Source organism: Macaca fascicularis, chromosome 7 (genome assembly GCF_037993035.2).
Source record: "Macaca fascicularis isolate 582-1 chromosome 7, T2T-MFA8v1.1".
In the NCBI taxonomy this organism is placed as follows: Eukaryota; Metazoa; Chordata; class Mammalia; order Primates; family Cercopithecidae; genus Macaca; species Macaca fascicularis.
Genome location: NC_088381.1, coordinates 41,392,480 through 41,414,775, shown reverse-complemented (window position 1 = coordinate 41,414,775; position 22,296 = coordinate 41,392,480). Strand labels below are relative to the sequence as shown.

Below are 22,296 nucleotides of genomic sequence, written 5' to 3'. Positions count from 1 at the left end.
TGATGGGCATTTTGTCCAATTCTTTGTTCAAGACGCCAAGAACCTAGACAACTTTCAGTCACCACCCTGTACCGCTACAGCCTGGGAGCAGTGTAGCGTATGTAGTAGCTAAGCCCCGTGGAGTGATTAAGCCAGCAGGTAATCTGGGTTCAATGTTTGGTTTTACTCTCTATATCAGCTATGTGACCTTCAGTAAAATCTCTGGGAGCCTTGCTTTTTCCTTATTTGAAATATGAAGTCCGGGTGCGGTGGCTCATTCCTGTAAACCTAGGACTTTGGGAGGACAAGGTGGGTGGATCGTTTGACCTCCGGAGTTCGAGATCAGCCTGGGAAACATGGTGACATCACATATATATATATATATATATATATATATATATATATATATATATATATATATATATATATATAAAGTAGCCGAGTGTGCGTCTGTAGTTCCAGCTACTTGGGGGGGTGAGGCGGGAGGATCACCAGAGCCCAGGAGGCAGAGGGCAGTGAGTCACGACCGCGCCACGGCAGAGGTTGCAGTAAGCCGAGATTGCGCCACTGTACTCCACTACAGCCTGGGTGACAGAGTGAGCCCTAGAAAGGAAAAATGAAAGGAGAGAGCAATTTAATCCTTGATAGCTATCATTATCTGTAAAATGAGGTAGCCAGACTCACCTGTAAGATCCTTTCCAGCTATGTAATTCCAAGCTTCAATGACATAATAAAGATAATTAAAAGTAAATTCTTTCAACATCCTGTGCAAGAAGAGGGATAAAATTTCCCTGAAGACAGAGACTCTACTCGCTTCCGCTCTAGGACGTGGCACAGGTCTCAGAGTTTCTCACTCATGGGCTTCAGCTGGGTGGGAAAGCCAAAGCGTAAAATGCCCTTTAAAAAGGCAGAGAAGAATGTAGAGTTGGGGGCGGCGGAGGGACTGGGCAGGCCTTGGGGTGTTCTGCCCAGAACTGAACAATGGTACTGTGAGCGTAAACAGGAGTGTGAGGGACCACAGGCAGGTCCTTCCCAAGGCCAAGCCCAGCCTCTGTGTGCGGGCTAGAGGGGAAAGGGAGTGTGCTGGAAGGATGGTTCTGAAAATAATTCTTCGGAGTCGCTTAGGGTTTTCAAACCCGACACCACGCGCGGCCCAGTGGCTGCCGCCGCCGCGGCCTCCTCGCACCACACCCAGCAGTCCCCTGGATTTGGTCGCTCGGCCACCACCATAAACCTCCTTCCTCTGGCAGGCGATTGGTACAGCCCAAGCTCTGGGAGTAGAAACGCAGACACACCCATTGTTACGCCTCTACCTCTGATTGGCTGGAGAATTTAAAGATCCAGTCGGTGATTGGGTGATTTTCTGCCTCTAGCATTTGAAAAATTTCTAGTTTCGGAGCTTCGCCATAGATCTGCTTGTTCATATGAGTGTCGGCGCAAGTGAGTGTCTGCCCAAACCCAGAGGTGGGGAGCAAAGAGCCTGATTCATCTAGGGGTTCCCGCCGGGAGGTGCAGACAAGTGGGTCAGGCGGAGGGAGCATGGATTCCACGGTCCCAGGGTCCCCTGCGATTTCCCTAGCCGAGTATTTTCCACCTCGTCTCCACCTTGCTGGTGGGAAGCGTGAGGGCACTCTGACTTTGACTACCAGCCGCTGTGGCTTATGAAGGGCAAGTGAGTTTCCCTCTCCCAGCCTGTTTCCACGTCTGTACACGGGGAATAGTGAGACCTGCCCGCTGCATATAAGCCAGTGAATGTTACCTGCAAGGCAGAAGGCGCTTATTACACGGCAACCCTCTTTGCATCTCCCCACGGGCGATTCTGCTGCTTCCTGGGGAGAGGACTCTGAGGATTCCTATGCTGGCCCTGGGTCTCAGGGAAGGATTCTTTCTGCGCAGGGACCCCCTTCTAGTGAGGTCCTTGCAGGACACCTGAGGCTCCCTAATCCTGGGTGCCCATCCCCCGCTCTAGAAATTGTTGTATAGCAGGGTGCGTGTGTGTGTATATACAAATTGTATATATTGTTGTGTGTGTATATCTATATAGAAATTGTGTGTGTATATATATTGTATATATGGAAATAGAAATTGTGTAGCAGGGTGCGTGTGTGTGTATATATATACACACACACATATGTATAATGTATGCATATATATGTCTTTATATGTATGTATGTTTTTTAATTCACTATGTTGCCCAGGATGGTCTCCAGCTCCTGGGCTCAAGCTATCTTCCTCAGCCTCCCAAAGTGCTCCCAAAGCGCCCGCCACCACACCCGGCTAATTTTTGTATTTTTAGTAGAGACGAGGTTTCACCGTGTTGGCCAAGCTGGTCTCAGAGCTCCTAACCTCAGGTGATCCGCCCACTTTAGCGTCCCAAAGTGCTGGGATTACAAGCGTGAGCCACAGCGCCCGGCCCAGCGTACATTCTAAGAGTGGATTTTCGGTTAGCCCAAAGCCCTTTCTCCGTCTCTGTGACCTCCTCGTGTTACCAGTGACAGTCCTCGTGATCCTGTGTGGCCTTGACCTTGCTCCCTGTTGCGTCCTTTATAGCATCCATTACGTTCCCTATAGCATCCATTACGTCCCCTGAATCCTCAGGACCACTGTGCTCCGGTGTCTTCGCAGACCTGCAGAGGCGGTGGCGATGCTGTCGGGCATGGAGACGGCGGCAGGGGAATACGAGGACTCGGAGCTGCGGTGCCGCGTGGCTGTGGAGGAGCTGAGCCCGGGCGGGCAGCCGCGAAGGCGCCAGGCCCTGCGCACCGCGGAGCTGAGCCTGGGTCGCAACGAGCGCCGCGAGTTGATGCTGCGACTGCAAGCGCCAGGGCCCGCGGGGCGGCCGCGCTGCTTCCCTCTGCGCGCCGCGCGCCTCTTCACGCGTTTCGCCGGGGCCGGGCGCAGCACCCTGCGGCTCCCGGCCCACGGCGTCCCTGGGGCCGGCGCAGTGCAGCTGCTGCTCTCGGACTGCCCCCCAGACCGCCTGCGCCGCTTCCTGCGCACATTGCGCCTCAAGCTGGCTGCGGCCCCGGGTCCCGGGCCGGCCTCCGCCAGAGCGCAGCTGCTGGGCCCAAGGCCCCACGACTTCGTCACCATCAGCCCTGTGCAGCCCGAGGAGCGGCGGCTCGGGGCGGCCACCCGGGTTCCGGACACTACGCTGGTGAAGCGGCCTGCGGAGCCCCAGACTGGGACCGAGCCTAGCACAGTGAGGACGGGAAAGAGGGGACACCTTTAGAAGTGGATGTGCCATTCTTTTAAGATATAAGAGACCTAGAGACCCAAGTTTGGGGGAAAACCTGTGTGGGTATTTGAGGGCGCTGCTGGTTATCTCAGATACGCATCTGACATCTGAGTATGACAGTGGTGTGGGAATTGTGCCTGTGGTCGTTATAGTATAACCCGAGATGGTGTAAGTCAAAACAGGAAATGGGACCTGGCTACATTAGAAGAGAAAGCAGAGGCCAGGCGTGGTGGCTCACGCCTGTAATCCCAACACTTTGGGAGGCTAAAGTGGGCGGATCACCAAAGGTTAGGAGTTCTGAGGCCAGCCTGGCCAACATAGTGAAACCTCGTCTCTACTAAAAATACAAAAATTAGCCAGGAGTGGTGGCGGGCGCCTGTAATCTCAGCTACTTGGGAGGCTGAGGCAGGAGAATAGCTTGAACCCGGGAGGCAGAGATTGCAATGAGCCTAGATCGCGCCACTGCACTCCAGCCTGGGCGACAGAGCAAGACTCTTCCTCAAAAAACAAAACAAAACAAAACTGAAACAAAAACAAAAAAACAAGGCGGGCACGGTGGCTCAAGCCTGTAATCCCAGCACTTTGGGAGGCTGAGATGGGCAGATCACGAGGTCAGGAGATCGAGACCATCCTGGCTAACACGGTGAAACCCCGTCTCTACTAAAAAAATACAAAAAACTAGCTGGGCGAGGTGGCGGGCCCCTGTAGTCCCAGCTATTCGGGAGGCTGAGGCAGGAGAATGGCGTAAACCCGGGAGGCGGAGCTTGCAGTGAGCTGAGATCCGGCCACTGCACTCCGACCTGGGCGACAGAGCGAGACTCCGTCTCAAAAAAAAAAAAAGGGAGAGAGAGAGGAAAAAAAACAGAGAAGGCTTGGAAAGGAGACTCCAGAAGGAATGCTGGGAGAGGGTCCCTAGGCCCAGAGGAGAGGAGTTTATGGAGACAATGAAGTGGTCATTCGTGTCCTGGGCAGCCAACAGTTGAAGCAGATGAGGGGAGCAAAGTCTGGTGGGTTTGACAATTTTTGTGGGCTGGGGCAGGTGAATCATAGACCACCAGGGTTTGACACTAAGCTGGCAAGAGGACAGAGATAGGACAAGAAGGGGCCCTGGCTAGGCAGATTTTGCTTGGGTGTTTTGATGTGAGAAACAGGTTTGTGATAGGAAGAGAAACTTAGGTGACAGGATGAGAAGGATTAGGGAACCCAGAGGAAGGAGCTGAGGGAGGGTCTGGACCTCACTGGGGTGGTCTGTCCAGGACTAGACAATGGGGGTCTTCAGGGCACAAGGAGAGATAGAGACTCCAATAGTTGCTGGCAAGCTTTCCAGGGGAACCCAAGAGCTCCAAGGAATGAAGGCAGCAGAGGACAAAGGGTTACCAGGCCCAGCCCTGAACGTGGGCCAAGAAGGGTGGGGGCAATGGCTAGTGGGTGGGAGGATGTTCTGAGATAGCTCTATTCCCCCAGGAAGCCCCAAGGTGGCCCCTGCCTGTGAAGAGGCTGAGCTTGCCCTCCACCAAGCCACAGCTTTCTGAAGAACAAGCTGCTGTGCTGAGGGCCGTCCTGAAAGGCCAGAGCATCTTCTTCACTGGGAGTGCAGGTAGTGGGGGCAGAGAGGAGGTAGGGGGACAGTGGTGGGGTGGGATAGAGGAACAGGGAGACCTGTCTAACTTTGCCCCGTCCAGGAACAGGGAAGTCATATCTGCTGAAGCGAGTCCTGGGTTCACTGCCCCCCACAGGCACTGTGGCCACTGCCAGCACTGGGGTGGCAGCCTGCCACATCGGGGGCACCACCCTCCATGCCTTTGCAGGTAAGTGGGAACCCCTAGGGCTTGAGCTAAGAGCAAGCCCAGCTCCTGGGAAGGGAGAGAGGGGAAGTCTGCATTAAGAGGGGGTTTTGGAGGCTGGGCATGGTGGCTCATGCCTGTAATCCCAGAACTTCAAGAGGCCAAGGTGGGAGGATCGCTTGAGCCCAGGAGTTTGAGACCAGCCTGGCCAACAGAGTGAGACCCTGTCTCCACAAAATTTAAAAATTAGCGGCCGGGCACAGTGGCTCATGCCTGTAATCCCAGCACTTTGGGAGGCCGAGGCGGGTGGATCACAAGGTCAGGAGATCGAGACCATCCTGGTTAACATGGTGAAACCCCATCTCTACTAAAAATACAAAAAAATTAGCCAGGCATGGTGGCAAGTGCCTGTAGTCCCAGCTACTCTGGAGGCTGAGGCAAGAGAATAGCGTGAACGCAGGAGGCAGAGCTTGCAGTGAGCCAAGATCGTGCCACTGCACTCGAGCCTGGGTGACAGAGTTACCCTCTGTCTCAAAAAAAAAAAAATTAGCTGAGCATGGTGGTGTGTGCCTGTAGCCCCAGCTGCTATGGAGGTTGAGGTGGGAGGATTGCTTGAGCCCATGAGGCCAAGGTTATAGTGAGCCAAGATCATGCCACTGCACTTCAGGCTGGGCAACAGAGAGAGACCTTCTCGCAAAAAAAAAAAAAAAAAAAAAAAAAAAGAGAGAGAGGGTTTGGGTATTAGCCCAGGCTAAATAGTGTCACTCACAGGCATCGGCTCAGGCCAGGCTCCTCTAGCCCAGTGTGTGGCCCTGGCCCAAAGGCCAGGCGTGCGGCAGGGCTGGCTGAACTGCCAGCGGTTGGTCATTGACGAGATCTCAATGGTGGAGGCAGACCTGTTTGACAAACTGGAGGCCGTGGCCAGGTCAGTATGTTCAGAGGGCAGCAGGTGAAAACTGGGACCTGGTGGTCTTCTGTGTGTCCCTAAAGCATCCCATGCTCCTCTCCAGAGCTGTCCGGCAGCAGAACAAGCCATTTGGAGGGATCCAGCTCATCATCTGTGGGGACTTTCTGCAGCTGCCACCTGTGACCAAGGGCTTCCAGCCCCCACGGTTCTGCTTCCAGGTACTACTCACCTCCTAGCTCTGCTCTCCTTAGGGGTCTGCTCTGCTCCTTGACCCACCCCCACCCTGCCCCCATCAGGCCAAGAGCTGGAAGAGGTGTGTGCCAGTGACCCTGGAGCTGACCAAGGTGTGGAGGCAGGCAGATCAGACCTTCATCTCTCTACTGCAGGCCGTGAGGCTGGGCAGGTGAGCTCTGCTGGATGGGGAAGGGGCTATGGGATGAGGATCCAGGCATGGGCCACAGTGGAACACAGGGAGGGACCCAGGGAAAGGGGAGAATGGTTACCCTGAGGAGCAAGCACTCCATGCAGGAAGAGCAGCCTTGGGCATGGCACTGGGCAACTCAGGATGGATTGTAGTCAAGACCTTCATGGCCCCATAGGAGATGGTCGCTCTGTGAGTGCCGGGACCCAGCCTCCCTCAGGGTTGGGTCTCCATCACCTAGCACAAGGCCTGGCATTAAGTAGGTGTCAGGGGGTGGGCGCAGTGGCTCACACCTGTAATCCTAGCACTTTGGGAGGCTGAGGCAGGTAGATCACGAGGTCAGGAGTTTGAGACCAACCTGGCCAACCTGGTGAAACCCAGTATCTACTAAAAATACAAAAATTAGCTGGGTGTGGTGGCACGCGCCTGTAGCCCCAGCTACTTGGGAGGCTGAGGCAGGAGAATCACTTAAACCCAGGAGGTGGAGGTTGCAGTGAGCTGAGATCACGCCACTGCACTGCAGTCTGGTGACAGAGCGAGACTCGTCTCAAAAAAAAAAAGAAGAAAGAAACATAAGCTAGATTTTTCACCCAAGGTAGCAGGCAAGTAGACAGAAGATTGTACCCTGGAGGCCAGTCTGGGTCCTGCAAATCTCCTGCCTGTGCTCACTCATCATAGCCAACTTCCTCAGGAGCATTATGGGGTAGGATGGTGGCCAGCTCTGACCTGGGGCAGCACAGGGAAGGGTGCCTACCTGTGATCAAAGCTCAGTACCCTGCCCCTGCTTATTCCCCATGTTTGGCGTCCAAGTTTGGAAGGGACAGGTTGGCCAGCTTGAGGGGGCAGCAACTATTCCCTGGTGCCCTCTTCCAGTCCCAAGGCCTGACCCATGGCCTGCTGCTTGAGCCATCCTGCCCATGTTCCCACCTTCCCTGCTGCACAGGTGGGCTCTGCCCTGACAGTCCAGCCCCCATAGGTGTTCAGATGAGGTGACCCGCCAGCTCCAGGCCACAGCTTCCCACAAGGTAGGGAGAGATGGGATTGTGGCCACGAGGCTCTGCACCCACCAGGATGACGTGGCCCTCACCAACGAGAGGCGGCTTCAGGAGCTACCAGGTGAGCAGGGAGCCTGGGCTGGGCAAGACCAGCTGGGAAGGGTTATAAGCAGATGTGGCCCCCAGGCAACTAGGGCCTCTGGGTCCTAGGCCCCTAACCTCTGTAGTCATAAAGATCCTTATATTTGCAAATGCAACTGTGACTTTGAGAGGTATGATGAACTAAATTCCACAGCCCCCCAGGCCTGCGCTGCCTCTACTCCTTACCCCTATGCTCTGGTCTAACAGTTTTTTTCTGGAGGCTGGGCACAGTGGCTCACACCTGTAATCCCAGCACTTTGGGAAGCCAAGGCAGGCAGATGACCTGAAGTCAGGTGTTCAAGACCAGCCTGCCCAACATGGAAAAACCCCGTCTCTACTAAAAATACAAAAACATTAGCTAGGTGTGTTAGTGGGCGCCTGTAATCCCAGCTACTCAGGAGGCTGAGGCAGGAGAATTGCTCGAACCCAGGAGGCAGAGGTTGCAGTAGGCCAAGATCGCGCGATTATACTCCAGCCTGGGCGACAGAGCGAAACTCCATCTCAAAAAAAAAAAAAAAAAAAAAGTCTTTTTTGGGATACTGAGTCACAAGTCAGTGATTTGTGATCTGCTTGCGCAACTCTTTTTCTCCAGGTAAGGTACACAGATTTGAGGCTATAGACAGCAACCCTGAGCTGGCCAGTATCCTGGATGCCCAGTGTCCCGTTAGCCAGCTCCTTCAACTAAAGCTGGGGGCCCAGGTGAGTGGGAAGCAGGACCTAGCCCCTGGGAGCTTCGGCTGTCCCTCATGGGCTTTGCTGATCCCTACCCCTCTGCCCAGGCCACTCTACAGCCAGTGGGTCCAGCTTTGACCACACTGAAAACCTCCCTGCCTCCTGTTCCCACCCACCTTCCCATCTTCAGCTTTCTACTGTTTTTCTCTACCTACACCAGGAGGTCCTCCAAGCAGTGTTGTTTTGGGCAAGTTTCTTTCCCCTGAAGCTCTGTCCCCTCATCCCTAAAACTGGGGAATGAAATACCTACCCCACACAGCTGTCTTCTGTAGTATACTTTATAAATAGGAGAGAGTCCTGATTCCTCCCCAGATGTTAGGGGTGGGCAGAAGATTTTCCTTAGGGCACCCAAGGGGAAAATACAGGCACAGTGTATCTGAGAGGGGTGGCGGGACCTAGAGGCCATCCCTCAAGATTTGTGGTCCACACATGTACCTATAACAGAGCTGATATTTTCAAAGCCCTGTAATAGAGGTTGCCTTACTGATCCCTTACCACCTCCTTCTGGGGCAAATGGAGCAAATATTATTCCTCTTTGACATAAAGGAAAACTGGGACCGAGGAAAATAAGGCAACTTGCCGCAGGGGTCACAGGCAGCCAGTGGCAGAGCTAAGGATTGGGATTCAGTGTCCCCACGGCAACTCCCTGCCCTCAGCCTCTGAGAACAGCAATGGCTAAGCTAAGACCAGGCATGGGTAGGGGGGCTGCTGTCCATTCCTCTCCCTCCCTTGCAGGTGATGCTGGTGAAAAACTTATCGGTGTCTCGGGGCCTGGTGAATGGCGCCCGAGGGGTGGTAGTCGGGTTCGAGGCAGAAGGGAGAGGTAAGTGTTGGGAGCAGGTGGCAGTCCTACTACAGGGTTTGCAGCATAGCCCCCAGAATGGTGGGGGGAGAAAAAGACTAGGAAGGAAAGCTTCAAAGGCCCCCCTGCTCCTCACCTCAGAGCCCTGAAGCAGAGCTAAAGTTAGACTGCTTCATGCCCTCCTTAGGGCTACCCCAGGTGCGGTTCCTGTGTGGAGTCACTGAGGTCATCCGCGCTGACCGCTGGACGGTGCAGGCCACCAGGAACCAGCTCCTCAGCCGGCAGCAGCTGCCCCTCCAGCTGGCCTGGGCGATGTCCATCCACAAGAGCCAAGTGAGCACCGGTGTGGGGGGTGGGGACAGGGCAGGCAGAGGGAGGTCAGGCATGTTGGGGTCTATGTGTCTTTTTTTTTTTTTTTTTTTTGAGACGGAGTCTCTCGCTTTGTCACCCGGGCTGGAGTGCAGTGGCCGGATCTCAGCTCACTGCAAGCTCCGCCTCCCGGGTTTACGCCATTCTCCTGCCTCAGCCTCCCGAGTAGCTGGGACTACAGGCGCCCGCCACCTCGCCCGGCTAGTTTTTTGTATTTTTTAGTAGAGACGGGGTTTCACCAGGTTAGCCAGGATGGTCTTGATCTCCTGACCTCGTGATCCGCCCGTCTCGGCCTCCCAAAGTGCTGGGATTACAGGCTTGAGCCACCGCGCCCGGCCTTTTTTTTTTTTTTTTTTTGAGACGGAGTCTCACTCTGCCGCCCAGGCTGGAGTGCAGTGGCCGGATCTCAGCTCACTGCAAGCTCCGCCTCCCGGGTTCACGCCATTCTCCTGCCTCAGCCTCCCCAGTAGCTGGGACTACAGGCGCCCGCCACCTCGCCCGGCTAGTTTTTTTTTGTATTTCTTAGTAGAGACGGGGTTTCACCGTGTCAGCCAGGATGGTCTCGATCTCCTGACCTCGTGATCCGTCCGCCTCGGCCTCCCAAAGTGCTGGGATTACAGGCTTGAGCCACCGCGCCCGGCCCCCTCCACCATTTTCTAAGCCACTACTAGATACATTAAATTGTATAAATTGTATACAACCATTGTATAAAGTATAGATATAATGAATAATCAATACTGTTTTGCACAGAAAAAAACCAGAACTCAGAGAGGTTAAGGAACATGTCCCATGTCACACAGTTAGTGAGTGGCAGCCTGGATTCAGCTCCACGCCTGTCTGACCCAGAGCCTGAGCTCTTTTCTTTCACTCCATCCCTCAACTCTTACCTGGATCTGTGTCCCCCAGTTCCCCTCCTACTCAAACCGCCACCTGCTGTCATGCTCTCCCTCTGTCTAGAGACTCTCTGGACTGGACAAGGAGATCCAGGGGCAGTAGCAGGGCTGGTAAAGAGTCAGGCCCTTCAGGGCAAGGGACTTCAGGCTGAGCTGGCTCCCTCTCTGTCCCTGCATCCCCCAGGGCATGACCCTGGATTGTGTGGAGATTTCTCTGGGCCGTGTGTTTGCCAGTGGCCAGGCCTACGTGGCCCTTTCCCGGGCCCGTAGCCTGCAGGGCCTACGTGTGCTGGACTTTGACCCTGTGGCGGTTCGCTGTGACCCCCGAGTGCTGCACTTCTATGCCACCCTGCAGCGGGGCAGGGGCCTCAGTCTGGTGAGAGGGAGTCATCTAATGGTGGGCTGTGGCCATAGGTGGGGTGGGAGCTAGGACAGAGGGAGGGCCCAGTGGGACCTGGGGTGGGGGCAGGAGAGCCCTCTACTGGCTCCTTTGGGGGTGAGGGCAAGAGGAAAGAGATGCTGGCCCCCAGGTTATGGCCCTGGGGAACAGCACAAGCCCATGACTGGGCTTCTCTGGCTCTGATCCAGGAGTCCCCAGATGATGATGAGGCAGCCTCAGACCAGGAGAACGTGGACCCAAACCTCTGAGCCTCACCTGCAAAGAGAAGACAAAGGGTGGCCTCCCTGTCCTCCTGCTCCCTAGTGGGCCAGGGCCCCAGGGAATAACTGGAGGAGGCGGGCAGTGTCCCCTTCTGTATTTTTTAGGGGCTCTCAGCCTCCTGGCAGGGTTAAAGGGAGAGTGCTTTAAATCCATGTACCAGCTGTGCTTCAGTTTGCCCTGGGTGAGTTGCTTCAGGGTCAGAAGTAACCCTTTCTGTGCCAGTTGAGAAAGAGCCTGTGTGGTAGCTGGTGTTAGAGGACAAAGCTCCCTGCAAGGGCTGGACACAGAGCTGCAGAGTTGTGAACATCCCTCCTTTCAGGCTGCAGAAGGGAGCAGCAATGAAGACAGGTGCTCTGGAAGCAGCGTCAGGGCTTTCGGAGGGGACCTGGGGGGGACTCAGGCTGGGTACAGCCTCCAAACAGAGAACGGAACTTAGGTATGTCTCCACGGCTAGGCCCAGCCTAGCCCAGCCCAGAACAAACACCCTTCAGAGCCTAACTGAAGAACATAAGCTGCAAAATGTGCACCCATATTTTAAGCTGCTTTTTCAAGGGATAAATAGTGTTTGGGGACATTGAAATGGATGTTCTCAGGTTGTATTTATTTTGGACAAATAAACTAGAGAATTGTGTAAAAAGTGTGCCTCTTGCCTCCTCTCTCTCCGTCTCACTTGTGCACGTGCACATAGGCATTTGCTTAGGCCACAGTGGCTGAAATCACACCCTTCTGTGGGGTGGTCTTAGTATCACTGGTCATTTGAAAAGCTGAGTTATCTGATGTTGGTGACTAGCAATAAAATGACATTGTCACTGGGCATGGTGGCTCACGCCTGTAATCCCAGCACTTTGGGAAGCTGAGGAGGATGGATCACCTGAGATCGGGAGTTCGAGACCAGCCTAACATGGAGAAACCCGTCTCTACTAAAAATAGAAAATTAGCCAGGCATGGAGGTGCATGCCTGTAATCTCAGCTACTCAGGAGGCTGAGGCAGGAGAATCTCTTGAACCCAGGAGGCGGAGGTTGCAGTGAGCCGAGATTGTGCCATTGCACTCCAGCCTGGGCAACAAGAGCGAAACTCTGTCTCAAAAATAAAAGAAATGACATTGTCCTTTGGTGAGTTACTATCACCCAATAGTCAGACAAGGACATACTAGAGAATTCACGTGGTGGGAAACAAACAGGCCTGCTATATGTTGCTGCATTTGCTAGGATCCTTGGTTGAAATTTCTGTTTGAGCCTTGCTGATCTCCCCAGCTTGAACCTGATCATCAACAAATTAACTTCAGTTTTTCAAAAAGCCTGATAGAAACAGGGATCCTCATAGGTTAGCCAAAACTAAGATTCTCTGCTTGTGAGCAAAAAGGTATAAATTCTGGGTGGTAAACACAGGTTATGGTGGAGGCACACATTGGCAGCTACAGGTGTCAGATTCATAAAAAAGATGGTCAGGGCCGGGCGCAGTGGCTCACGCCTGTAATCCCAGCACTTTGGGAGGCCGAGGTGGGCGGATCACAAGGTCAGAGATCGAGACCATCGTGGATAACACGTGAAACCCTGTCTCTACTAAAAATACAAAAAAATTAGCCAGGCATGGTGGTGGGTGCCTTAGTCCCAGCTACCCTGGAGGCTGAGGCAGGAGAGTGGTGTGAACCCAGGAGGCGGAGCTTGCAGTGAGCTGAGATGGCGCCACTGCACTCCAGCCTGAGCAACAGAGAGAGACTCCGTCTCAAAAAAAAAAAAAAAAAAAAAAAAAAAGATGGTCAGATACGGTGGCTCATGCCTGTAAGCCCAGCATATTGGGAGGCCAAGGCAGGTGGATTGCTTGAGCCCAGGAGTTCGAGACCAGACTGGGCAACATCATGAAGCCCTCTACCAAAAAACAAAAATTTGCCAGGCACAGTGGTGCACCTGTAGTCCCTGTCCAGGAGGGACTCCAGAGGCTTGAGGTCAGGAGTTCAAGACCAGCCTGGCCAACATGGTGAAACCCTGTCTCTACAAAAATTAGCCAGGAATGGTGGTGCTACCCTCCCTGACCTTGAGGAGTCATTTTTTTTTTTTTTTTGAGATGGAGTCTCGCTCTGTTGCCAGGCTGGAGTGCTGGAGTGCAGTGGCGCGATCTCAGCTCACCACAACCTCTGCCTCCTTGGTTCAAGCGATTCTCCTGCCTCAGCCTCCCGAGTAGCTGGGATTACAGGCACGTGCCACCACACCCAGCTAATTTTTGTTTTTTGTTTTTTTTTTTTTTTTTTGAGACGGAGTCTTGCTCTGTCGCCCAGGCTGGAGTGCAGTGGCCGGATCTCAGCTCACTGCAAGCTCCGCCTCCCGGGTTCACACCATTCTCCTGCCTCAGCCTCCCGAGTAGCTGGGACTACAGGCGCCCGCCACCTCGCCCGGCTAGTTTTTTGTATTTTTTTTTTAGTAGAGATGGGGTTTCACCGTGTTAGCCAGGATGGTCTCAATCTCCTGACCTCGTGATCCGCCCGTCTCGGCCTCCCAAAGTGCTGGGATTACAGGCTTGAGCCACCGCGCCCGGCCAATTTTTGTATTTTTAGTAGAGGTGGGGTTTCACCATGTTGGCCAGGATGGTCTCGATCTCCTGACCTTGTGATCCGCCCACCTCGACCTCCCAACATACGCGGCTGAGTCAATTGTTTTTCTGTGGCACAATCTCTTTTCTCTGTTCCAAACAGAAGACACTCTTAGGAGCAGAAAACAAGCCCACCAGAGTGACACCTCCTTCCCCTACCCCACAACAAGTGGGCAACCATGGGGGTCTTTAAATGTGGTGCCATTTATATTTCAGATGTTCCCAATTTCCCCATACAACACATCCCTTCTCCCAGGTCCATCTGTGAGCAGGTCACACTGGGGCCCTGCCCTCAGGGCAGTGATAATCTGGTTGCACTTTCTTCTTTCACTCTTTCCTTCACTGAACACACGGTTTGGGGACCACCCAGTTCAACCCAGATAGCACTATCTCGTATTCTCTAACAGCTCTGCCTCTTTGGAGTTCTTGGACAGAAAGAGGAGAAAATGACTCCGGATAATTGAAGGAGGAAAGGAAGATAATGACAGCTATCTCAAAGAACTGATACGAAGCCCAGAAAACTAGCCTTGGAAACAAACAGCAATCAGAAAGGCTAGAGCCACTGGCAGTAGAGCTGGGAGCAGTCAGGCCAGGAAGACCTTTGCAGCCACCACCAGACACCGAGCATAGCTGCCAGGGGCAGGACCTCTGCATTCTGCTACCTCCTCCCCCAACTCAGTCCAGACCTAAAGGTGGGCATGGGGCTGGTTGACCTTGGTCTCCCACGCAAGTCCTGTGGCCACTGGCAAGAGGCCGAATGTTTCATTAGGTTGCAAGAGGGCTTAGTGATTCTGCCCAGGATGACTCTCCCATCATCCCCCAAGGTGGGGTTGCTGAGGATGTCTGAGGGTCCGGTGATGTAGTTATCTTCTGCATCCTCACCTGGGACTCCTCTCTCTGACCCCACCCTCCACACATGACTGAGGCATCCCACTCACCCAGCCCCTTCCCCTTCCCCGGGAGCTGATCACAGCTTTTTCTGGTCTCATATGCATCTGTTCTGCTATATAAGATGTCTTTCTCATGAGACTACCTGGGCACCAGGAAGTCCTCTCCTTAGCAATCCCTTCTCATTGTGAAGATGCTCTCTAGAAGGGCCCCAGAAGCAGACAGGTGAGTTCCATATGGTGGGGGAGCTCCAGACATTCCTGACCTGCACACCAGATCACAATAGTGGGTTATTTTATGAGGTGTACAAGAAACCTGGTGGTTCTTTCTTTTCTTGACACCTAATTTAACTTAACTTTGAGCCTGTATCCCAAGGGGTGTAGGGAAACCCTATCTCAGTCAGACAGGGGGCTCCTCAATCCCCAGGGTCCCATGAGAGTGAGGCTTATAGGAGCCACCCTCATCTTCAGGGCCTGCCCTGATCACCATCCGTAGGCAGTAACTCAGCCTGGGCCCTGGGATGGGGTGGGAGGCTTTCTGGGATTCTCCAGGTACCTCATGCCAGGCCCTGCAGGCCCCTGCCACCTCCCTGCGGTGCTCCCAGGGGACCCTTTGACCACTTGACCCTCCCCAGTCTACGGAACCCTCCTTCTCTCTGCCTCTCCTTCCCCTCAGCATCATCCTCTCAAGGAATTGGACCTGCAAAGCAAAGGCCAGGAAAGACTGTGTCCTCAGATAGCTTCAGGATTTGAGGCAAAGAAGCACAGGGAGGGCCATATACGGTGGCTCGCACCTGTAATCCCGGCACTTTGGGAGGCTGAGGTGGGCGAATCACTTGAAATCAGGAGTTCGAAACCAGCCTGGGCAACAGGGTGAGACCTATCTCTACCCAAAATACAAAAAACTAACCAGGCATGGTGGTGCGTGTCTGTGGTCCCAGGTACTCGAGAGGCTGAAGTGGGAAGATTACTTGAGCCCCGGGGGGCAGAGGTTGCAGTGAGCGGAGATAGTGAGCAGAGAGCGTGCAGTGAGCGGAGATAGTGAGCAGAGAGCGTGCAGTGAGCGGAGAGCGTGAGTTTCAACCATGCCATTGAAACCCAGGCTGGGTAACAGAGTGAGACTCCAGCTCAAAACAAAACAAAACAGAAAAAACAACACAGAGAGAGAGAGAGAGAGAGAGAGAGAGAGAGAGAGAGAGAGAGAGAGAGAGAGAAACCCAGCACATGGAAAGGGGCAAGGGAATGAATAAAGAAATGAGAAAAGTAGAGAGCTTACCCTTAGGCGACCAGGACTTGCTTCCTGCCCAAGAAACCTGCCCTCATATAGCAGGGTGTGGGTGGAAAAACTCCAACTGCTTTTTCCTGTTCTCTAAACAGCAACAATTAACACAGAGAGAAGACTTCTGTGACTAAATGCAGGGATTTCTCCCCATCAACAAACAAGCAATCAATTCTACATCGGACACTAGCTGGGTGTCCTCTAATTTAATTCTGAAGCTATCTACCTGGAGGCAGCCTCAGATCCCACAGGTTGAGGGCTCAGTCCCAAAACTGACAACCCCTTCAGACCGTCACAAGTCTGGGCCTCCGGAACTTCTGACCGACTGGCTTTAAGTTGGGGTTCCCAAGACCACCCTCTCTGGGTTTGATTAATTTGCTAAAGCGAGTTACAGAACTCAGGGAAACACTTTTATCACTCCCTTAGAAAAGGATATGTGGGGGAAGGGACATGGAGCTTCCCTCTCAGGGCAAGCCACCCTCCAGTGATCTCCACGTGCTCAGCTATCCGGAAGCTCTTAGAACCCTCTGCTTTTGGGCCTTTTATGGAGAATCCATTATGTAGGCATGATTGATTAACCATTGGCCATCAACTTAACTTTCAGCTCCCTCCCCTCCCCCGAGATCATAGGGTGGGGCTGAAACTCCCAACCCTCTAATCCCGCCCTGGTCTTTCTGATGACCAGCCCAATCCTGAAGCTGCCTAGGGGCAGACGGCCATCAGGCAATCATCAGCATACAAAAAGACACTTATCACTTTGGAGATTCCAAGGATTTTAGGAGTTGCATGCCAGGAAATGGGGATGAAAACCAAATGTATATTTCACATTCTCACAGGCTGTGCCACTGATGGGGGCGGGGGGCACCCCTTGACTTCTGTTTCCTTCCTAGTTGCGGGGATTTCCCACTCTCCACTCTCCCACAGGAAGGTTGGAGTTGAGTTTGCCAGGTGAACGAGTTGGAGAAAGGCGTTTGGACAGAGGAATTACACAGTGCAAATGCGCAGAGATGTGAATTATCCCTGATGGACCTATGGTACACTTTAAAGGCCTTAATGCAAGACAAGGTGGTAGTGTGGGGAGGCTGGCCTGGCCCTGAGGGGGCTGAGCCCGGAGTAGGGAGCTCAGCCCAGGGCAATCCAGCCCCCAGCTGGCAGGCAGGCAGGGGGCCAGGCAAGAGGGGCCAGGTGATGGCCCTCAGAAAGATAATCCTATGACCTGACTTGTCACAGTTCCTGCCACTTCTCAAAGACATTCACCCTTGGAGGGGGAGTCCCACTTCCTGCTGTCCCTCCACTTGCCTCATGCTCCCTCCTCAGTGTCCCCTGGGATCTGCATCTGAGGGTGGTGAGCAATTTACAGGTCAGCCTCCCTGCTAGGATGAAGCAGATCCCTTGATCCCAAGAGACCCAGCTGAGACGTCTTTGTGTCCTCACAACCCTCAGCAGGATGACTTGAAAGCAGATGCTTTGTTAAATGTTTCATAAGTGAACAAAGGCTTGGACAGTGACCTGAGAGGTAAGGAATGTTTACTCCCATTCTGCAGAGGAGGTAGCTGAGGCCAGGAGAGGTTCTTAGTGGCAGAACTGGAACTAGAATAGAACCCTGTGCCCTGTGCGCACCTTCACCCTGTCTTCAGTGGGGTGCCAGCTAGGCCTGACCCCATCCTTTCTGAGGTCCTAGTGTATTTTTCCCAACCGCTCTGGGCCAATGATCTTACTCCACCCCCAATCCCAGAGCAGCCGGGCCCTCCCGCTCCCCATGCACCATTGACCACTAGGTGGCGCCAATTGGTCATTTAGTCCTTTCCCAGGGGCCCGCAGAGCCTTTGTCTCCCAATCTCTGGGCTTAGGTGGGGGGTGCATGGACACTTCAGGAGGTGGGGGCTGAGTTAGTGTAGAGCAGGGAAGTTTTAAATCATCTTCCATCAGATTATCTGCTCTGTGCTCATTAACCCTCTTGGTTTATTTTTGTTTTTGAGATAGGGTCTAGCTCTGTCACCCAGGTTGGAGTGCAGTGACCAGTTAGAGCTTGCTGCAGCCTCGAACTCCTGAGCTCAAGCAATCCTCCTGCCTCAGCCTTCCAAAGCATTGGGATCATAGGGGCGAGCCACCATGCCCGGCCTCATTAACCCTCTAGTTTGTTTTTCACAATAACCCTGAGAGGTTGGGACAATTGTCTCCATTTTATAAAGAGGGAAGCCTAATTTCTTTTTATTTTCTCTCTCTTTTTTTTTATTTTTGAGACAGAGTCTTGCTCTGTCACTCAGGTTGCAGTGCAGCGGTGTGATCTCAGCTCACTGCAACCTCTGCCTCACGGGTTCAAGCGATTATCCTGCCTCAACCTCCCGAGTAGCTGGGATTACAGCCGGCCAATTTTTGTATTTTTAGTAGAGATGGGGTTTCACTATGTTGACCAGGCTGGTCTCGAACTCCTGACCTCAGGCAATCTGCCCGCCTTGTTCTCCCAAAGTGCTGGGATTGCAGGCGTGAACTACTGCGCCTGGCTGAGAAACCTAACTTCTGAGAGGTTAGGTGACTTGGCCATGGACACATTGCAAGCTGTGTCTGGAACCCAAGTCGCAGATACAGGGTCCTGGGATTTTTTCAAAGTCAGCAGAGAGCCCTGAAGCCAGATTCCTGTGTTTAAACACTGGCTCCATCACTTCCCGACTGTGTGACCGTGGTTATTCTGCTTAAATGTGAGCTCTGGTTTCTTGGTGACATGGGGATAAAGCCAATCAACAATGGATGGAGTTAGGAAGACAGAAGAGCTAGAGTCAGGCCAGGGACGCAGCAAACCCTCAAGGTTAGCTCTTATTTATTTGTCTTGATTATTGTCACCTGAAGGGGCCACCCCTTCAACCACCCCATCAACCCCCTCTTGAGCAGCCTCTGGGGAATAACAAAGAAAATTCACAGCAGCCCAGAGTAAATGAATGCCGTCTTTCACAAAGCCTTCCTTCCTGTCTGGCCTCCAGGATGACCTGGGCTGTGCCCACCCACCATGGGGAGGGGGAGGATGAAATCTCCCCTCTCTGCCTCCTGCAACACACATGAGGTCCGGGTCCTAGTCGGTTAGTGCACTTGGGCATAATCCCCCCTCTTCTCTCTTCCGCCCATCTTCTCATGAAATTGACCTCGACAACTCTACAGTGGAATTTTTTTTTTTTGAGACAGAGTTTCACTCTTGTTGCCCAGGCTGGAGTGCAATGGCGCGATCTTGGCTCACTGCAACCTCCCCCTCCTGGGTTCAAGCAATTCTCCTGCCTCAGCCTCCTGAGTACCTGGGATTACAGGCGTGTGCCACCACACCCGGCTAATTTTGTATTTTTAGTAGAGACGGGGTTTCTCCACGTTGGTCAGGCTGGTCTTGAATTCCCAGCCTCAGGTGATCCGCCCACCTCAGCCTCCCAAAGTGCTGGGATTACAGGTGTGGGCCACTGCGCCAGGTCTACAGTGGAATCTTTAGACCTAGTTTACAGAGGAAATCAAGGCTACAGAAGGTGGGTGGCTCTAGGTCATATGGCTGTAAATGGCAGATCCAGGATGGGCATCCAGGTATCTGAGGCCTCACCTTAGTGTTCAGGGCCTTTGAATAAAGGACCAAACATGGGATGCTTCCTTTCCCCCAGCTCTGTCCCCAAAACTCCACAGGCCAGACTCCATTTCCTTAAGATTCCAAAAGCATCACCTGCTGGGACATAAATGGCAGGGAGGGGCCCTTGAGTCCTTGGCCCAGGCAGACCAAGATGGGAGGGGTGGGGCTTGAAGGTTTAGAAGGTGACCCTGAATAGGGAATTGGAACCCCAAGTTCCTGAGGAGTCCTGGGACGGGGGCTGTGAATGAGACAGCCAGCCCATCTCCCACTCTTCCCCCGCAGCTCCAGCTCCCGCCTTCAGCCTCAGCCTCCAGGCAGATGCCTGCCCCAGGGGTGCCCCCTCAATCCCCGCCCCCAGCGGGTGTTGGGTTCAGTAAGCAGAGCCCCAGCTCACCTGGGAAGGTGCAGAGTGAGGAGGGCGTCCAGTTACAAGCTGGGGCTGGGAGGACAGGCAGGGGCAGCCCGGGGGCAGGGGCCAAAGGTCTGGAAACTGATGGTGGGGGCAGGTGTCAGGAGAGGTCTCAAGACAGCCCCCCTCCCTGCAGACCTTATCCCCTTGCCTCCCAGAAAACCTTCTTCCCACTCCTGGCATCTGAAGACCTGGGCATCTCCCCACAGACTGGGCCTGTGCCTGGTAAACTGTGAAGGGCTCTGCACACTCCTGGGAGGTTGTTCTCTCTTTCAGCTCCACTCCTTTCTCCCCTCCACACAGATGGCCTCCTCTCCCGCCCCTCAACTGGGCCCTGGCACAGCACTCCATGCCTATTTAAGGCAAATCTCCTGATCTCCTTTTAAATAACATTCGCTCCTTGTTGCGGAGAAAGCAAGCAGGGCCTGAGCTCAAGGAAAGGGGAGGAGACTCAAATATCCCATGGGGTGGGTCGTGGGGGAGCATGGATGGGGGAAGCAGGTATGTACTCCCCCTCCCAAAGTGAGCCTTGAGAAGGTCCTTTCCCCCATCCCCCCAGTCCTGCTGGTCCCTCATTGCATAGGCCCTGGATTGGCTCGAACCCCTTCAGAGGGGCTGGGGCACTCCCAGAAGGCTGGGACAGGCAGCTCTTGCAGGAGTTGGGGGAGGGGCATGGGGGGATATATGCTTTGGCTAAAGGAGGGGCATACCCAGGAAGACCGGCAAGGGCCTTGGAGGGTCTGGGGTTGGATGGACATCTGACCTTACAGCCAACCCAGTGTGAATGATGCACCAAAACTGCTCTTTGTTAGAACATGAGGCTCAGAGAGGCCAAAAAACCTGCCTAGGGTCACACAGCCCGAGTAGAAGGGTCTGAAATCCATGCTGGCAGGCTCTAGATTTAACGCTTTCTCCTCTGCCAGGTCTCCTTGTGCCAGGGACTGTATGTGACACATGACTTCTAGGCCCTTTTCAGGCATCATTCAAAGCCCTGAGCACACACCCTTCCTCCGCCTGCCTCCCTCTCTTCTGCCTCCTCTCCAGACCCACCAGAGCTGCCTTTCCCAAGTCTTGGATCCCTGACTCAGGCCTGCCCCACTCCTACTTCCTTCTCTCCCCCTTCCCCTCTTCCTAGTCTTTCCCCCAGGTGGCTGCCTCCCTGGCCTCCCTTCTAAGCATCACTAATCCCCCTGTGGTCCTCACATGACTGAAATGCCCTCTCCAGGGTTCAAAAAGATGGTCAGGGATCTTTTACAGATCATGTTGCCTGCTCGGGACCAGGCGCTCACTCCTCAGGCATGTGAGCCCCAGCAGGCTGGCCCCACCCCTGTCAGGCTGGACTGGGGGCTGGGGGACCAGAGAGAGGAAGAAGCCCTAGCCTGGCCTTCCTCTGCTCACTGAGAGCTGAAAAAGCCATAGTGGTCAGTTGGTCCAGTGGCCTTATGTCACAGACGAGCAAACTGTGGCCCAGGGAATGGGAAGGAAGGCCCTGAGGTCCCCACAGTGAAACAGAAGCTGAGCTGGGTCTGACTGGAGCCCGTAATAACTTAAGGTGGGGGCTTCATCCTGGGAAAAGAGTCTATTATAGGAGGAAATTCAGCCACTGTCACTGTTACAGTGTTAGCATGTTTGTTGGGTGGGGTGGCAGTGGGGGTGCCTGGAGGTGGGAGTATGTGGGGGTGAACTTTGGGTTTAATGGGGGTGTGCTTGATCTTCTCAGGGTCTTTCTAGCCTGGCTCTACCATTAACCTCTTATGTGCCATTGTGGCAAGCCCCTTTCCCTCTTTGGGCCCAGTTTCCTCCTGTAAAATGAGTTGGAGAGATCTTTGACATCCCTTCCAGCCCAGACCTCATGCATTTCCCATCAGCCCAGCCTCATCTGCCCACCTGCTTCCAGGCTCCTGCCCTGGCTGAGGCTTGTCTCATAGCCTGCTGAGGCTCCCATAACCTCTCTCAGAATGGTCTCTTTTCAGCTGGGCGCAGCAGCTTACGCCTGTAATCCCAACAATTTTGGGAGTTCAAGTCCAGCCCAGACAACATGGTGAGATCTTGTTTCTACAAAAAAATTAAAAAAAAAAAACATTAGCTGGGTGTGGTGATGCATACCTGTAGTCCCAACTACTCAGGAGGCTGAGGCAGGAGGATTGCTTGAGCCCAAGAGGTCAAGGCTGCAGTGAGCTGATCGTGCCACTGCACTCCAGCCGGAAGGACAGAGCAAGATCCTGTCTCAAAAAAAAAAAAAAAAAGGGAAAGAAAGAAAGAAAAGAAAGGACTGGGCAGTGGCTCACACCTGTAATCCCAGCATTTTGGTAGGCCGAGGCAGATGGATCACTTGAGGTCAGGAGTTCAAGACCAGCCTGGCCAACATGGTGAAACCCTGTCTCTACTAAAAATACAAAAATTAGCCAGGCGTGGTGATGCAAGCCTGTAGAGGTTGCAGTGAGCCAAGATTGCACCACTGTACTCCATTCTGGGTGACAGTGAGACTCCATCTCGAAAAAAAAGAAAAGAAAAGGAAAGAAAAATTAGCCCAGTGTGGTAGCACACTGGTAGCACACACCTGTGGTCCCAGCTACTTGGGAGGCTGAGGTGGGAGGACTGCTTGAGCCTGGGA

At 53.7% G+C, this 22,296-nt stretch overlaps 1 protein-coding gene and 1 long non-coding RNA gene across 17 annotated transcripts; one reads left to right on the top strand and one right to left on the bottom strand.

Annotated features, from left to right (window-relative positions):
- The first annotated feature begins 1,374 nt into the window (after positions 1-1,374).
- Positions 1,375-11,559, top strand: PIF1 (PIF1 5'-to-3' DNA helicase). 12 transcript variants are annotated; one of them, XR_012415043.1, is made up of 13 exons: positions 1,375-1,651; positions 2,605-3,181; positions 4,682-4,814; positions 4,900-5,025; positions 5,773-5,926; positions 6,012-6,126; positions 6,205-6,311; positions 7,273-7,445; positions 8,058-8,164; positions 8,933-9,020; positions 9,187-9,332; positions 10,446-10,637; positions 10,850-11,559. XR_012415043.1 is itself a non-coding variant. In XM_005559789.5 (13 exons), the coding sequence occupies exons 2-13, from the start codon at positions 2,624-2,626 to the stop codon at positions 10,907-10,909; spliced, it is 1,926 nt and encodes a 641-aa protein (XP_005559846.3). In that variant the 5' UTR covers positions 1,375-1,419; positions 2,605-2,623; the 3' UTR covers positions 10,910-11,559. The 12 variants fall into 12 exon arrangements, 8 of the variants coding, with proteins under 8 accessions (XP_005559846.3, XP_065404117.1, XP_065404118.1 ...); XM_005559789.5 differs by having other exon boundaries at positions 1,375-1,419; positions 7,306-7,445; XM_065548045.2 differs by having other exon boundaries at positions 1,375-1,419; positions 2,551-3,181; positions 7,306-7,445.
- LOC102116292 (uncharacterized) lies at positions 10,066-19,956 on the bottom strand. Of its 5 annotated transcripts, XR_012415045.1 has the most exons (5): positions 19,668-19,956; positions 19,250-19,366; positions 15,673-15,765; positions 14,543-14,662; positions 10,066-10,916 (listed from the first exon to the last, which is right to left on the bottom strand). It is a non-coding gene; the product is annotated as an uncharacterized lncRNA (long non-coding RNA). The 5 variants fall into 5 exon arrangements; XR_012415046.1 differs by lacking the exon at positions 14,543-14,662; XR_006699823.3 differs by lacking the exons at positions 19,250-19,366; positions 19,668-19,956 and adding an exon at positions 15,902-16,190.
- Between the last annotated feature and the right edge of the window lie 2,340 nt (positions 19,957-22,296).